At 39.1% G+C, this 15,488-nt stretch overlaps 1 protein-coding gene across 1 annotated transcript in view; it reads left to right on the top strand.

The window, feature by feature from the left end:
- KCNK5 (potassium two pore domain channel subfamily K member 5) overlaps positions 1-7,380 on the top strand; it is a 33,791-nt gene extending 26,411 nt beyond the window's left edge. Inside the window, exons 2-5 of the mRNA XM_054822743.1 lie at positions 1,987-2,098; positions 3,542-3,708; positions 4,881-5,049; positions 5,878-7,380. Coding sequence (XP_054678718.1) covers positions 1,987-2,098; positions 3,542-3,708; positions 4,881-5,049; positions 5,878-6,698 — 1,269 coding nt within the window. The 3' untranslated portion in view covers positions 6,699-7,380. The remainder of the gene's footprint in view (positions 1-1,986; positions 2,099-3,541; positions 3,709-4,880; positions 5,050-5,877) is intronic.
- Positions 7,381-15,488: the final 8,108 nt, after the last annotated feature.

Genomic DNA, 15,488 nt, shown 5'->3' with positions numbered 1-15,488 from the left:
CTATCGGGTACTCTGGACATCCTTTGGGACTTCTAGGAAGTTCATCTGCAGACCATAGCAGAAATGAATGAAGCTGCTTTGGTTGGTCTCTACTCATACAAACCCTTGTGATCCATTATAGCTACCTCAATTATTTTTTTTGGAAGGGGATGGTATTGTGTGTTTACTTGCCTGCTCTCAACCTGCCCATTTCAAGGCTACTTCTCATTTCAACACTACTTTCTTATGACAAATGGCTGTCTTGGTAAGAACTCTCTCTCTCTCTCTCTCTCTCTCTCCATTCTTTTTTATCCAGAGCCTGTAGGCTATGGAAAGACACTGCATGCAGTTTTGTGCACACTTTGAGTTTACCAGGAGAAAAATCTAGTTCTGTACCTTCATTCACTTTCAATGCTTCTCCTTTTATCTTTTGTAATAGCTTGCGTGTTGAAAGTGCATTTTTAATTAAATTGTTTGCATCTTGTATATGCACAATACATTCACTTTGAGGGCATTTTTATTACAGTAGAAGGGCGGTGATATGTAATAAGTCTCAAGAATAATTAAAACTTGTGTTAACTTGTATATGTTTTCAGTAGCGATTGAACTTTGTGTTAAGTCTCTGCTGGGTCCAAGATCAGATCTTAATCAGGTAGGAAGGAAGGAATGGGTGATGAGGAAAGGAAGAGTTGGTTGTAGGTGCTTCTGTAAGTTCTTACCAGTTTAAGATAAATGTCACCTCTCATGTTTATTTAAAAAAAAAGAAAAAGCATATTGCCTCCAATTTTACTTATTTAGCTCAAGATGGTTTTTGTACTCAACGCTTTTTGAGGGAGAAACACAGGAAGTTGGATAATGTTATGAATCAACTTTTGGAGATACCTTTACCTCTCCTGTATATGGATGCAGCCTCAGAGGTTTTTTTCAGACAACCTTGATTTACATTGAAGGGAAAAAAGCGGAGTAATCTGAGAAGGCTTTAACTGCAGCATGATGTGACAGAGATTTAAATAACTAGGTATTTCTAGGAGAAAATATGATAAATCGCTTTGCTTTACTTCAGGGAGATAGAAATACATGTCAGAATCAGCAAGATGCATGATTTTTGATCTGAAATTTTGACTTTCTGCACTAAATAGTCATTAGGGTTTTTTATCAATGTGTTTTCTACAGTCTAATTCTGGAAAGGCAGGGGAAACTGGGTCTTCCAAGTCCCTTCCTACAAAAAGTAAAGATGGTTAATAAATCTTGAGCACCTGAAGACCTGGAAAGATGTTAAAAAAAATGACTTACTGAATCTGTGGAAATACCAATAACTACACTTGCTTCCCTAAAACATTGTAAATGAGTGCTTTGCATTCATCATGGCATACTAGATTCAAAGATGGGATAAAAAAAGAGGCCTGATTCAAGGACCATGATTAGAGTCCTGTTGCATGGAATACTTTGGAAAAGTGTGAAGTTTCTGTCTTTGAAAGGTAGTTTTACGTTAACTTGTAGATGGTTTGACTTTGCCAGGAACAGCAGGTGAATTAACATTAATCGCACTAGCTTTGCCAAGGATTCTATGACGTCCTGCTCATACTGAAGTCAAGCTGAGGCATGTAACAGTGTTTTGAAATGTATAGTAGTTCTGAAGATGTCCCTAATACTAAACCAAATTCAAGAACTGCACTGGAGGTTAAATGCTAGTTCAGTCTGGAGGAGTGTGTTTGGTCTCTGGAAGAGATCCATTTGGGTTAAACTGGTAAATCAAGTAAAAGCTTATCTAATTAAACCCCCCTATTTAAATGTCAGAGCACCTGCACTACTTTTTCTTAGGTGAAGCAACTTTTTAATATTTCATAAAATTATTGTTAGTGAATATACTAGGCTAGCCCTCACAAAAAAACATGAGTGGTTATTTTCAAAGTATGAACAAAGGGAGAAAACCTGAGAGGGACAGACACATTTCTTTTTCAGACTGCCAGGTTTTTCCAAGAATGACTGTAAACTGTTTTGTTACAGATCGTGTCAAATGCTGCTGGACAGGGGGTTGCCATCACTGGGAATAATACTTTCAACAACTGGAATTGGCCTAATGCTGTGATCTTTGCTGCTACTGTGATCACTACAATCGGTAAGTATTTAATATGTCAACTTTCCTAACTGTAGTTTTCTGTATGCTCTAGTGTGTTTGTATTCTTCCTTTTATGTGTCAAACTAGCCACTGAATAAAGTCCCCATGGCTGGAGTTGCCTAAAGTTAAGTAATCATCCGCAGGTTCACAGAGGAAAAAACCCAGTATTTTGGTACTCTCTCCATGCATATACAGAAGAGAAATGTGTGCCTTTCCAATAAGTAACAGATTCAAGCTGCTGTTGGGGATGACTGGTGTCGTTCTATTTCCATTAATTCATGCACTTAAATTTCCAAATCATAAAATCCTAAAACAAAAGTGTTACAAAACAGTCCATTAAACCAATACCTAAAGCATGTGCATATGAGGGTTTTGTATAGCTGTTCTGTTACTCACATGCATCCTCTTAAGCTACCGAATTATCAGTGTTCTTGGCCTGCAGAACAATCTAGACTTTTTATCTATCTCTTAAAGTTATCTATCTCTTCAGGAAGGCAAAGTAGAACAAGTGTTGTCTTCTAAATCTCACTACTGATTTGTGCTTGTAAAACCTTCTGCATAGAAAGACTGCTTCCTCCTTTGATATGCACGTTTTCAGAGCTCAACGTCATCTGCCTTCTGCTTTTACAGAAAAATCTTTGCTACGTGCTACACCCTTGCTACACCTACAATGCAAAATAACCAGAGAGGGCTGGATGTATACAGAAATGGGAATCTTACTGTTAAACCGTATGCAGTACTGTGGTTTTCTTTAGTATTTGAAACTCACAATACTCATAATGTAACTTATGACAAAAAGTTGATGTCAGGAACACACCTAAATAAGAAAGCTCTGGCGGAAGTTCAGAATATAGGCTGCTGATTTTAGAGCCCTAGTTTGTAATGTCGTGTTGGGTTCTGTGACCAGCAAAGAATTAAATTCAGTTGAAATACCTTGCTATGTTACAACTAGTATTGCACTTAACTGACAAACTCTTACCCTGGAAAGGTACCAGGTCACAAGTTAAATGTGTGTAGTGGATCTTTTCATCCTGAAGCTAGCTTCCATGTGATTTTGAGCTTTTTATTTTTTTCTATAAAATTGACTTAGTTAAGTTTTTTAACAGCTCTGCTTAAGGTTGGGGAATCATATTAGAAGTTTTGAGATGAGCTTTATTTCATATTTATCTCATCTTGTCAAGAAAAAGATGCACAAAATGTAGGAAACACTTAAAATGCAGTAATCCTTTCAGCCTGCATTAATGGAATACACATTTGCTAGAGTAGAATTGGAAGGCATCCAGATTCAGATCAGCAGCTGGAGTAGGCTAAAGATTTTCTAGATGGTGAAGTAAGGAGCGTCTGATACAGCAGAAGCCCATGCAATGTTGTTTTGTTCATAGGTAGAATTGCCTTGAATTCTCTGCAACAAGAACAGACCATGCACATACTTATCTCTTTTAGGTTACGGAAATGTTTCTCCAAAGACACCCTCTGGGCGTCTCTTCTGCATATTTTATGGGCTCTTTGGAGTTCCTCTCTGCTTGACATGGATCAGTGCTCTGGGGAAGTTCTTTGGAGGACGTGCCAAGAGGCTGGGCCAGTTTCTGACGAAAAGAGGAGTAAGCCTGGTAAGGTCGTCTCTTGTTTACCCTCGTGCTGTGTGGTTTTGATGCATGAATTAAGCTTACACTTCTTAACTTACCTGCTAAGCTTGGTAGTAAATGAACACTTGCACAAATACGATTTTTCCCAAATGGTATTGCATAGAAATAACTGAAAGGGGGATTGGGTCTGATATGTTAGTTCTGCAAGAAGTTCTAGCAAAATGAGCTCTTGTAGAAACCTTTGATACTAAATATAGATCTTGTAGCTTCTATGGAGACATATGTATCTCCTTACATTAGAAACCTGTAGGACAAATGTAGGTGAGGCTCCATTTCACAGACATTCTGTGCAAGCTCCTCTGGCACAGAAATAAGCTGTTCTGCTTTTTTTTCCCCCACCTGCTTCTATGCTAGCATGAGTACTTCCTGCTGTGCAGTGAACCAACTGGAAAATAATGTTTTGTTCTGAGTTACTAGATTTTTTTTTTTTGTGGAGGGGTGGTTTTTTTGTTTTGATGATGGCTTAGTATTGTCGTCCTCTCTACCGCGTGCCCCCCCCCCCCCCCCACCCAGTGACTTCAATCTCAGATCTAACTGATGGAAAGGACTGATGAGATGGGAGGCAATGCAGAGCCATAGTGCCTGGAGGACAGTGGGACTAGTTTACGTCCTGTTTTCAGAAACGGAGCAAGAACTTTCTTGGTTCAGCAGCTGAGAAGAAAGTATAGAAAATGATGGTGAAATGCATGTGTGTGTGCAGCTCTGTGCAGAGGTTACATCAGGGGCAAAGGATAGGAGGCAGAAATAGGAGAGAAACATATTAAACACTTCTGAACACTGTACTCAAATGAAGAAAAGGAAAATCTACTTTTTAGACTAGAGTGCTGTCTGTATCCTAAGCCTATTTATAAAATATCAGAAGCTCTGTAAACTTTTCGAGATTGTGAAAGAAAACTATGAGGAAATAATCCTGTTTGAGCAAGTAGTTGTAAGAATAGTGAGTTCTGCATAAAGGAAAAAAAAACAGTTGTGTGTTTACTTCAGTCAGTGACTTTTACTTATGGCTGATAAACTTAGCACAAAACTCAAATGTCTGATACTGTCAGATGATGCTTGATGCCATGGATGGGAAAAGAAAATGTGGAGAGCTTTCCTTGACACTCTTTTTTTTTTTTCTTCTTCTTCTATCTTTACAGAGGAAAGCACAAATTACATGTACAGCTATCTTCATTGTTTGGGGTGTCCTGGTCCATCTGGTTATTCCTCCCTTTGTCTTTATGGTGACTGAAGGATGGGATTACATAGAAGGCCTCTATTTCTCATTCATCACTATCACCACCATAGGATTTGGAGATTTTGTTGCTGGTCAGTAATTGTATTTTATGTATTATGCCACACTATGCATGTAGTGAAAATTCTATTTCCAAACTCTTAATTCAAACAGGTGATTTCTAAGCTTTTCCAAAACATTTTGCTGAATAGAAGATTCAGTTAAAACTGGGTACTGATCCAGTGGAGTAGATCTGGTTCTTCAATCACGGCTTAGATACCTAAGGTCTTTATTGGGCTAAGTCTGGAGCCAAGTTCTGGAGTTCGTAACTTGGGTACCCCAGGTCCTTATTCTGGGCAAGGAGCTAGCCTATCCGCTATGATAGTTAAGAACCTTTGAATGGGACCCAGTATACTAATTGGGGCACGTAAGTACTGGTCAATGCTCTCTGTGTAGCTGTCTGGAACAAGTCAACAGGAAATCCTGAGCATATTGGTGTCTCACTCCTAAACCCTGTCTGTCTTTAAAATCCACTGCCTTGTTCAGGGCTTTGGAGATGGTCCTTGTAAATGGCATTCTGAATCCTTTTCTCAAGGAAGGTACCTATACCCCTGCCTCAATGGCAGGGAGAAGGCTTATAATTTTCAAACAGGAAAAAAGTTCATTTTTATAGCTTATGAGGAGAGGATGAATATGCGGCCATTTTATGTTGTAGTCCAGTGGTCAGAATGCATGCAGCCAAGAAATGGATCACCTTTTTCTATGAGAAGGGTTTCAGATCACCACTTACCACCTCTCAAAGCAGTGCTCAAACAACTAGGCTCTGTTAATGTGAAAGGGAGTAGTTCTCAGGGACATAACTTCAAAGGTTTATCAGTTGCGAGTCCTCTTTCAGTAATGTTCTTGGTTTTAATTTTTTGTAGGTGTAAATCCAGATGCAAACTATCATGCCCTTTACCGATATTTTGTGGAGTTATGGATCTATCTGGGACTAGCTTGGCTTTCACTCTTCGTGAACTGGAAGGTCAGTATGTTTGTGGAAGTCCACAAAGCAATCAAGAAACGGAGGAAAAAAAGAAAAGAGTCATTTGACAACCATCCTCGGTCTAAAAAACCCCTTCAAATGGGTACCTCAAAGGATGTCAACATTTTCAGCTTCCTTTCAAAGAAGGAAGAGACCTACAATGATCTTATTAAGCAAATTGGGAAGAAGGCCCTGAAGACAAACAATGACAAAATGATTAAAGTAGAAAATGCCAAACAAAATATGCAGAATGCCAGTATAGATGCCCAGGTGACTTACACAAAGACAGAGTCATTTGACTACGATGAGGCTTCCCTGGACATTCAAAATGGTCATGTACTGAGACCCCTGCATGATAAACATATTGGAGACAGCCCTCTGGAAGGAACCATATTTGTAAACCAACTGGACAGGATTAGTGAAGAAGAAGGCGAAGTGTGGGATTCCAGAGACTATCGACCCTTAATATTTGAGAATGCCAATATAACATTTGTAAATGAAGATGATGATGAAGAGGAAGATATCTCAGATGATGAGGAAACATCAAAATCCTCCATGGATGATAATCTTGCAGAGGAATCTGAAACTGCAAAAAAACTGGTAAAATTCCCATCCTCTGATGAATCTACCTTTACCAATAACGAGCTAGAACTTTCTGTGCCTTATGAACAACTGATGAATGAATATAATACAGTAAGCAATGTGAAGGCTGCAACGTGAAGCATGCTTGACAATGGTTTTCTGAAAGTGGTCAGTGCATATTGAATAAATTAACAGAGCAAGGAGAAGAGCATGTTTTTGCAGTTTCTCCTGTCTCTTTGAAAACAAAAGCAAGTCCCAAACTAATAAACTCCAGTGTCCTTTTTCCCCATCCTAAGTTGGTTGCTGAGCCCATCAGCTTCACTTATCTGAAAAACTTGTAAAATAACAGTTGAATTTAGAGTCCTGCTCTTGGGATTTTATGGTTCTTGAACAAAGTAGAAAAGAACAGACTAGTTAATACACTGGACCTGCTCTGCGTTTATGCATTTCGTCGAGGAATTAGTTTGGGAGTTTAATACTGTTGCAAAGAGACTGTTCTGGGCATCAAATGTGTTCGGTTAGTTGATTAGTCTTTCACCTCTGAAAACCTGGATTTGAATCCTGCTTTGATCACAAATGAAAGCAAGGGGTTTGCTTTTTGTTTTACGTTGCCCGTCGTTAAGTTGTTACCACAAAAAACCTGATGCAACTACCAGTTGAGAAACTGAGTGGAATACCGGGACACACAGATCTGAGCTGAGGTGTGCTGGCAGACTGAGGAGGAAGCATCTGAAACATCTGTCTAGAATATGTCAGTGCTTGTCAAATTATAGTCAATTGTAATTTCATAAATAAAATTATTAAAATTAAAAATTCCAAAGGAATGGATCGAGAAGGAGCCTTCTAAAAGGAATAATCATCTGGGATGAAGCTCGCCAATTGTGCTGCTAAACTGCACATCAGCCCCAGAACTGTTGAAGTGACTGGAAGACCTATTGATCAAAGCATGTATGAGCACAAGCAGGATGCAATGAACTTTTAATGTTGAAAGTGTCCTTCCACTGTCCGTTTCCTAGAGGAAATACTTGAATGAACCTTATACAGTATCTATGTACAGGTGAAGTTTTATTGACACTGTTCTTCTGAGGAAAAAATCACCTTGGGAGGCACAGTTATTCTCCAAATGCCCTAATGTCTGTCAGAAGGGACCTGTAGCACTGCTGCTGATCTGTGCAGTGTCTTAGTCAGTATTGTTATTTGATGTTCCTCCCTGCCTTGGTACTCCAGACTAGACTTGAATGAGAGATGATTTTTGAAACAGTTGATTACACTTTGCGTATTTGTTTTGTTTTAAAGTTGTGCATGTACAATGGTTATTCAGTCTCACTTTGAAGAAGGCTGGGCAATGTCAAATCTTGGGCAAACTGATCAAGTGACTTAAGGCCACAAGGCACTTTTTTAAAAGGAACTTTGGCTCTAAGCTCCTGAAAGTATTATCTTTTGGCTTGGAGATGGGGTTCTCATTGAGAAGGAAGTATGTGTCTTCAAAACATTTGTGCCCAAATTGTTTTGGCTACAAAGAAAATTATACCATGGTTTTATTTTTCTTTCTTTTTTCCATATCTATGTGTTAACCCTGACAATTCTTTCAAATGAGGCTCTTGATTACGTGTTGGCAAAAGGTACTGACTTCAGTTGTATTCAATACACTTGGAACAGAAAATAGCCAAGACCTTTGAACCTTAACATGTCAAGCTCTGTTGTTCTGTTTAGTTTTACAGTATTTAAGTCATTCCAGTATGTCTGAAAGTTTCCAAAGTTCAGTGAACAGTTAACAGTTGTCTCACTCTTGTTTTTGGTTTAATGCTGGCAGACTCACTAGCTCTGTAAGAAGAGCTTATGGAATCTTGCAATGCTAATCTTGAATTACTAGATATTTCTAATAACTGCAGATATTGGCTGCAGCTTCAGTTGCTGGCTTCTTCCACAGGAGGAGTACATATGGGAAACTGGCACTTTTTTGTTTCTTTTTTTGTTTCTTTTTTTGTTTCTTTTTTTGTTTCTTTTTTTGTTTCTTTTTTTGTTTCTTTTTTTGTTTCTTTTTTTGTTTGTTTTTTGTTTCTTTTTTGTTTCTTTTTTTGTTTCTTTTTTTGTTTCTTTTTTTGTTTCTTTTTTTGTTTCTTTTTTTGTTTCTTTTTTTGTTTCTTTTTTTGTTTCTTTTTTTGTTTCTTTTTTTGTTTCTTTTTTTGTTTCTTTTTTTGTTTCTTTTTTTGTTTCTTTTTTTGTTTCCCAAAGAGAAAGTGAACACAAGGCGGGGGCCAACTCTGTTGTAGTGGCAAAAAATGTGGAATCGACATCATTGAATTTGGTAGTTAATCTGTATTTTGTGATAATATTGCTAAAGAAAGATTCTAATTTTAAATCAAATTTGATTATATTACTGCTATTTGGAGCAGGGGTGGCTGGATAAGTTTGACTTGTATCTGACAGGAAAGAAGCAGAGGCCCTATTGAGAAGATTCTGATTTACTTCTAATAGATACCACCACCGCCATTGTTTTAAAATGACTCCAAGCCCTCCACGTATTTCTGTTTTCTATACATCTGAGGGATTGTGGTTAACAGCTATACCTTGTAACTGTAAGAAATGGTAGGTAAGACTACATGCATGATACACAGGATGCTTGTGTAACAAGTCTAGCCTTCTCTTTTTTTGTTTAAAAAAGTACACATTAGCTTAAAAGAAAAATGAGAAAGCACTCCATATAGCTTTTGTTGTCCTCCAACTTGTCTTCCATTATTATTGCAAAGATCAGTTTTAGTGACAGTTAGAAAGCTACAGGACAGTGAGGAGAGAAAAGGCTTGCTGAAAGTGCGTGAAATGGAAAAGCGTAGTCCAATCTTCATTTAAAAAAAGAAAATATTTCTCTTTAATATAGAAATAATACAACCCAGACACTTGGCTGGGCTGATTTGATTGGGAGGGAATGTTGCACGCTGGAACCCAGACTATCCGTTCTCCGTAGCAAAGTGCACTTGTATGCCAGAGCTGAGAATGGATGGGATCTGGTTCATATTATCGAGTTAGATGTGGCTCTCTGGGCTTTCCCAGTGTAGTCAGCATAGACTATAAGTGTGCATAATAAGTATCATGGGATTTAAAGTAATAGTTTAAATTTATTAAAACAAAGTAGAATATTCCCGCTTTTTTGGGAAGCATGATCACACCTCACAAAACTGTTCTCAAGACATCCCACCGTGTGCCTTAATGTAATCCTAACACTGGGAAAAAATTCCTCTTTACACAGGGGCCAACACAATTGGTCTCGTTAAGCCCTAGTTGTTTTCAGTGTTTTGGAGGATTTTAGTTGGCACATAGTTTTCATACTGGTTCTCTCCAAAAAGTTGAACCATTTCCCAGGGTTTTTAAAATTATGGTGCATCTCAGAACTGCCGAAGTGCTACGCAAGACAGCTTTTGCATGCCTGTCTTCCATGTCTTGAGAAAAGCAGCTGCCTGGGGGATCTAAACTAATATCTTTCTGCCTTCAGATTTACATGTAGGGAGTTAGAGGAGTGTCCAGGCTGGATTTTCAGGTATTCAGCCCTAAAAGTGCCTCTGAGTGAATTCCCCAGTGCTACTTGGTAAGGTCTTATATTATCTGGTCAACCTGGAAACATTTTCTTTGGATGCCATGTAAAGTTTCATTTAGCTAACCAATAATGTTAACAGCTGTCTTAATGCTATGGACTTAGTTTTATAGGTGAGACAGATCTGTTCCTGGAAAGACAGGAAAGGAGATTTTTAAAGAAGAAAAAAATGCTTAAAAGCACATATAAGGAAGGGATGGAATAGAAGTTGAAACTCTTCTTTCTTGCTATTGCCTACAAGTAGATTGTATTTCCAGTCACATCATGCGGAGGATGGGTCCACTTTCACAATATCAACTTACTAATTTTGCCAAGATGAGCCAATATTTTAATTTTTTTTAAAAAAAATTGTATTAAAAATCCTGAAATGTGACAACAAAAGTCTGTTCCTACAAAAGCCCTTTTAAGTGCTATAGACTATGTGACCCCATCCTTCATGACGTCATTGTGACACTTCTTAGTTTTGTCTTGCGCTATTGAAGCCTATATTTACCAGAAGGGCATAATTTTCAGATACGTATCTCACAGCAGGCAATCTAAGACAGCTGATACACTGGTACGAAATCACTGAGGAAATACAAAAAGTGATGTGTTAAATTTTTCTGAACTAATGATTTGTGAATCTGTTGCTGGCAATGGATGTCACAAAACATGCAGAAATAAAACCATTGACTGATAACAGATCCATGGTGACATAGTTGTATATGTTGAGATTTTTCTTTTCCTCCAGTTGATCTGGGAGAGTATGTGTAGAGACAGACAAGCGTCACTGATGAGGAGAGCAAAAAGCAATATACAAGTCTGTTGACCTAAACAAAAAAACCCCCAAGAACTCTGTTGTAGACTTGTCATTTTTGTGCCTCGTGGGATTCATTCCATTTGTGATGGATTTACCTTTTAAAAAATTAGCTTGTCTTTCATATGGCTTTTGAAGTTTGTATAGTTCTGACTTATCACTCCATAATATGCCTGCCTGTCTGTTCTTTGTTGCTGATTGTCACTGGAATCACACTGTATGTAAATATTTGCTAAGTCTTTGTAAAATAATTTATTTTAATATTTTGCAATAAAAATTTTACAATTTGTCCTCTCTGTCATGAGGAGAATGGCAATCAAGATAAGAGATTTCTTTTTACAACTCCCTACGCTTGTAATGCACCTCATGGATGAGACTAGTCCTGATCCAAAGAGCTTGAAGGTAAGGAGCTGATAAAGCAAGCAGATGCCAGTATTTGTAGGGAGTATTGATTACTTCAGTTCAACAGCATCTGGCCTTCAAGTAGAGCATAGCAAAGTATTATTCAATGAGGATTCTGGACAAATGTTGTAAGATAAACAAAAGCTTATTTTAGGGGCTGTGATTTTTCAGGGGGCTGTTTTTAAAGAAGGTGCACTGAGACAGGAAGTGTTAGAATTGATCAGTACTACAATAAAATAAATCAAGTGTTTATGACTGCTATCTGAATCTTATGCCAGAGCTATTAAAATATCTGAGTAGCTGTTTATGAATTTTCACAACATTTCTAGCTGCAGTGCGATCTAGAAATATTTTCAACTCCAGCAGTTTCCTTAAAACACCTTGGAAAATAGATAACTACCTGCCTTCATGGGTAAAAAAAGGTGACCTGTGATCAAGACAGAGCCGTCTGTAGAAACTGGGACAACCTCAGCCTGAGGATGAAGAGACTGATCCTTAGCGTTTGGGCAACTGAGTGAAATGGCTGAGGTGTGAGCTAGGAAAGTGGGGAGGTGCATAGGCGCAGGAGGAGAAGGGTGGATGCTATCATGATTTCAGTAAGGGTAGCCAATCTCTCCATTTTCCCCCAGCCCCAAAACAGAGGAGTAATGGAGGAGGAAGAGGTGCCTGACGGGTGTCTGATGCCAAAAACAGCTGAAGAGGGAGGTGGGATCCCCTCATGGAGCTGAGGGCAGGACATAACACCAGTCTGGTAAGCACCTGATTGCATTTCTATCAGCTCCCAGCAGGTTGGAGCCCACAGACTGTTGTTCACCTTCTGCCCTCAGTGTTTTAGTAGAGTGTTAGTAATTTATAGGGGGTAGGGTAGGAAGAAGTAGGAAAACAGGATAAACCTGTATCTGTTAAGCGCCTGCTCTTATGGTCCATGCCTGGCTACGGCTTCGGTTCCTCTGAACACAATAGCTTAACAGATAAAATCGCAGACCAGCTGACACTTAAAAAAACCTGAAATGTTTTCACTGAATGCTTATGGTCTTTACAATGCATGGTGCAACATGATACAGCAACCTGCAGTTCATGGAAATGGAGAACTCAAACCTTTAATTCTGGGAGATGAAGACTGGCAACATAGGTAGAGTTGCTGTTCAGGACCATTTTGCACAGGAAAATGCTATTTCAGTCCTGTCAGGGCAATTTCCTGTAGCTGGACTTAAGTACTGAAGAACCCATAAGATATCTCTTTCAACTCATTCAAGGACCTGCGGGGAGGTGGGGGAGGTCTATTGCTCAAATTGTAGGGCAGGAAGAGTTTTCTTTTCAAATTCATGACTTGTGTCTTTCAGCAAGGGTTGGATGGGTTTTGTTGGGATTTTTTTAAACCTTTTTTTAGCCTCAATCTTCCCATGGTAAGGTAACTAAGACTGTAATATCTAGGAATATAAGGCTGGGCTGAGCACAGCACCCATTAGATTTTGTCTTTTTGTTAAAAAAAAAAAAAAAAAAAAAAAAACAAAAAACCAAACCTCAAAGAACTCCCCTAACCTGGACACAGACTGTGGGCCTCCTCCACATACTTGCACTTCAGAGTGTGATTGCGGGCTGTGGCTTTATTTTGACTCCATGCCCCAGAAGCACGGGGGAGCGATGGGTGGGTGGCAGCAAACCTAGCCCTGCCAGGGGCCACGCATCTTGCTAAGAGCAAATCCACGGCATTGCCTTTTCCTGGCAGGCCCTTGCTGCCTTTACCTCTCTGCTAAAATGTGTTGTCACCTACAGGTCTTGCACAGCCTGGGATATTTCAAGGGCTTGCTAAAGGGTTGCTTTTCACTTTCATGTCAGCAGATACTTTCTTCTGCAATGCAGCTAATGCAACTCCTGCTAACTCACAGCAAGCGGGCAGTCTTGGGGAAAAGGGGTGTGCTACTGACTTTGCTGCCTTGATTTCTGCCCTGGTTCCCAAGAAAACCAGACTCATAAGTCGTGGGGTTTTTGGGGGGAGATAATGTTTTGTGGAAGCACAGACAGGTGTTCAAGCAAGTGTTTTCATCCCAAGACACAAAACAAATTCAAGCAGTGGTTATCTTAAGACTACACAGCCACCCTAGCACAGGGAGTAGTACTGGGACTGATAGGAGCACAGAGGTCCAAAATAAAAGCCCACAACGATCCAGCTCGCTGACCAAGGAAACTGGCTATTGCACATCCGAAGGGTTTATTTGGAAAGGGAGAGTTGAGGTGGAATGGGATGCTGGAGGCATTATCCTGCACAGAGGCTCCCTGGAATAAAAGCTGGGTAACATCCTTTGGTTGGGAGGGCTTCCTCTGATGGCCAGGTTTCCAAGTACAGCCTGTAGACAGAACTCCTTCTGGTTTAAAAACAAACCAACACATATATATATATAAGAAATATACTGACATATGAGAAATATTCTAATGTAAATATTTTAAAAATCACTTTGAACTTATAAGCTGAACTGAAACAATGGTGATTAAAAGAGTTTGTTTTGTGTTTTTAGAACTTTTTTTGAGGTGCCAGAAGTTGCTTCTCTCTTGTTTCTCCTTGCTGCTCATAGGAAAGAGTAGAAGAGAGACAGTGACAACTCTTCATATTTTGGTGGTTATGTTGTTTTCTACATGGAGGAAGTTGTGGGGAATATGCCCTCCTCCCCCTCCTTTTCTCTTTACTAGGGTGGGGCTGTGAATAACAGAGAATGCAGAACAAAAAACCCAAAAATATAAATTCTGAAATTGGGGAGAGGAGGTTAAAACATAAAATATCTGAAATCAAAATTAACATTCTTCCCATAGATGTTCTTTGAAATTTCCATGCTAATCCTTTAATAAAATTCTTCTGGGTACTTTCCTAACTGTGCTAAACAAAAGTACTTGTGTTTTCAAATCAGATCTATGCATTATTTATTCGGGGGAAGAAAAAAAAGTACTTTGAAACACTTCTAATTTTACTTGAATATAAGAGTAGCGTGTGGCACTATGATATGCCTTTTAACTGTAAGGAGACTGAAGACACTCATCATGAATGACCGTAGTCCCACACAGACAAAAAGTCCTGGTCAAGATCTGTCAACAGCTTTGTCCTGTTCTGTGGACTTATGACTCTGGGCACTTGTTGATCACATTTTTGTTTATCCAGTTAAGTTTCTGGGTGTATAAGGAAGTATCATAACCCCTAGTGCTGTTAAGATCAGAGACAAAAATCCTCTTGTGTGCTTATTTGTGGGTTGGGCCCTACCCCTATGGATCAAAATAAACTGGGTGCAGAGGGGAGCACTTGTTCCTACATACTCCTGGTTGCTGGGCAGAACTGAAAAATATGTGTATGCAAATGTGAAACAAATCTATGTTCGTGTTGAAATAGAAGTCATAAGTTTCTGAAGCTAGAGGATAAGTGTTTATTCATAAAGCTGTGCCGTTCTTCTTTGGTAACCTTCATATTTGCTGCTTATCTGTTGTACGCTGGCAGTTAGTGAAAAGTAAAGGAACAGATCAAGACTTGACACACATACAACCTCTCTGATATTTTCTATTCCTCTTAGCCTGGGACTTTTGCCAACTCCATCTCTGGCACGGCTGGAAAGGAAGGAAAAATAGTAAGCTAATTGGCCTGCTTTTTAATTGCTGATTAGAATGGGAAATGAATACAAGAGCAGGAATAAGCAATATGCCTTGGATATCTAAGGGGGATGCTGCCTTCTGGCTGGTCTTGTGGCTGTCAGTTTTTCATAAATGATGGAGAACTGAAGGCTCAACTCAGAATGAGAAAGTCTCGCAAGGGGGCTTTCCTTTAAGGAAGGCGCCTCAGGTTTTAAGATTTTCTTCTGTGCTACGTTTCTTCAGAAAGTGAAGCTCTTTAAAATAATCTAAAATATCAGGCTAGACTCTGAGATGTACAATAGGGATCAGATGAAGGCAGGAAGGTAAAGTGAATACCTGTTTTTAAACTTTAACCTCCAAGTTGTCTGTAGTTCTGTGATGCAAGTTCTCCATCCTTTACAGCTGCTTAAATTGAGGAGAGAGCCTGACACTTGGCACCCACTCTGATAACCCCAGCATATCACTCAAGCAAAGGTAAAGGGACGGGTTGTTGAATGAGAACAATTTTTTTAGGGCAAGAACACAATTT

The sequence above is a fragment of the Grus americana genome, chromosome 3, assembly GCF_028858705.1.
Source record: "Grus americana isolate bGruAme1 chromosome 3, bGruAme1.mat, whole genome shotgun sequence".
NCBI classification, from domain to species: domain Eukaryota; kingdom Metazoa; phylum Chordata; class Aves; order Gruiformes; family Gruidae; genus Grus; species Grus americana.
The sequence above is the reverse complement of the archived record's forward strand: the minus strand, read 5'-3'. Positions and strand labels throughout refer to the sequence as shown.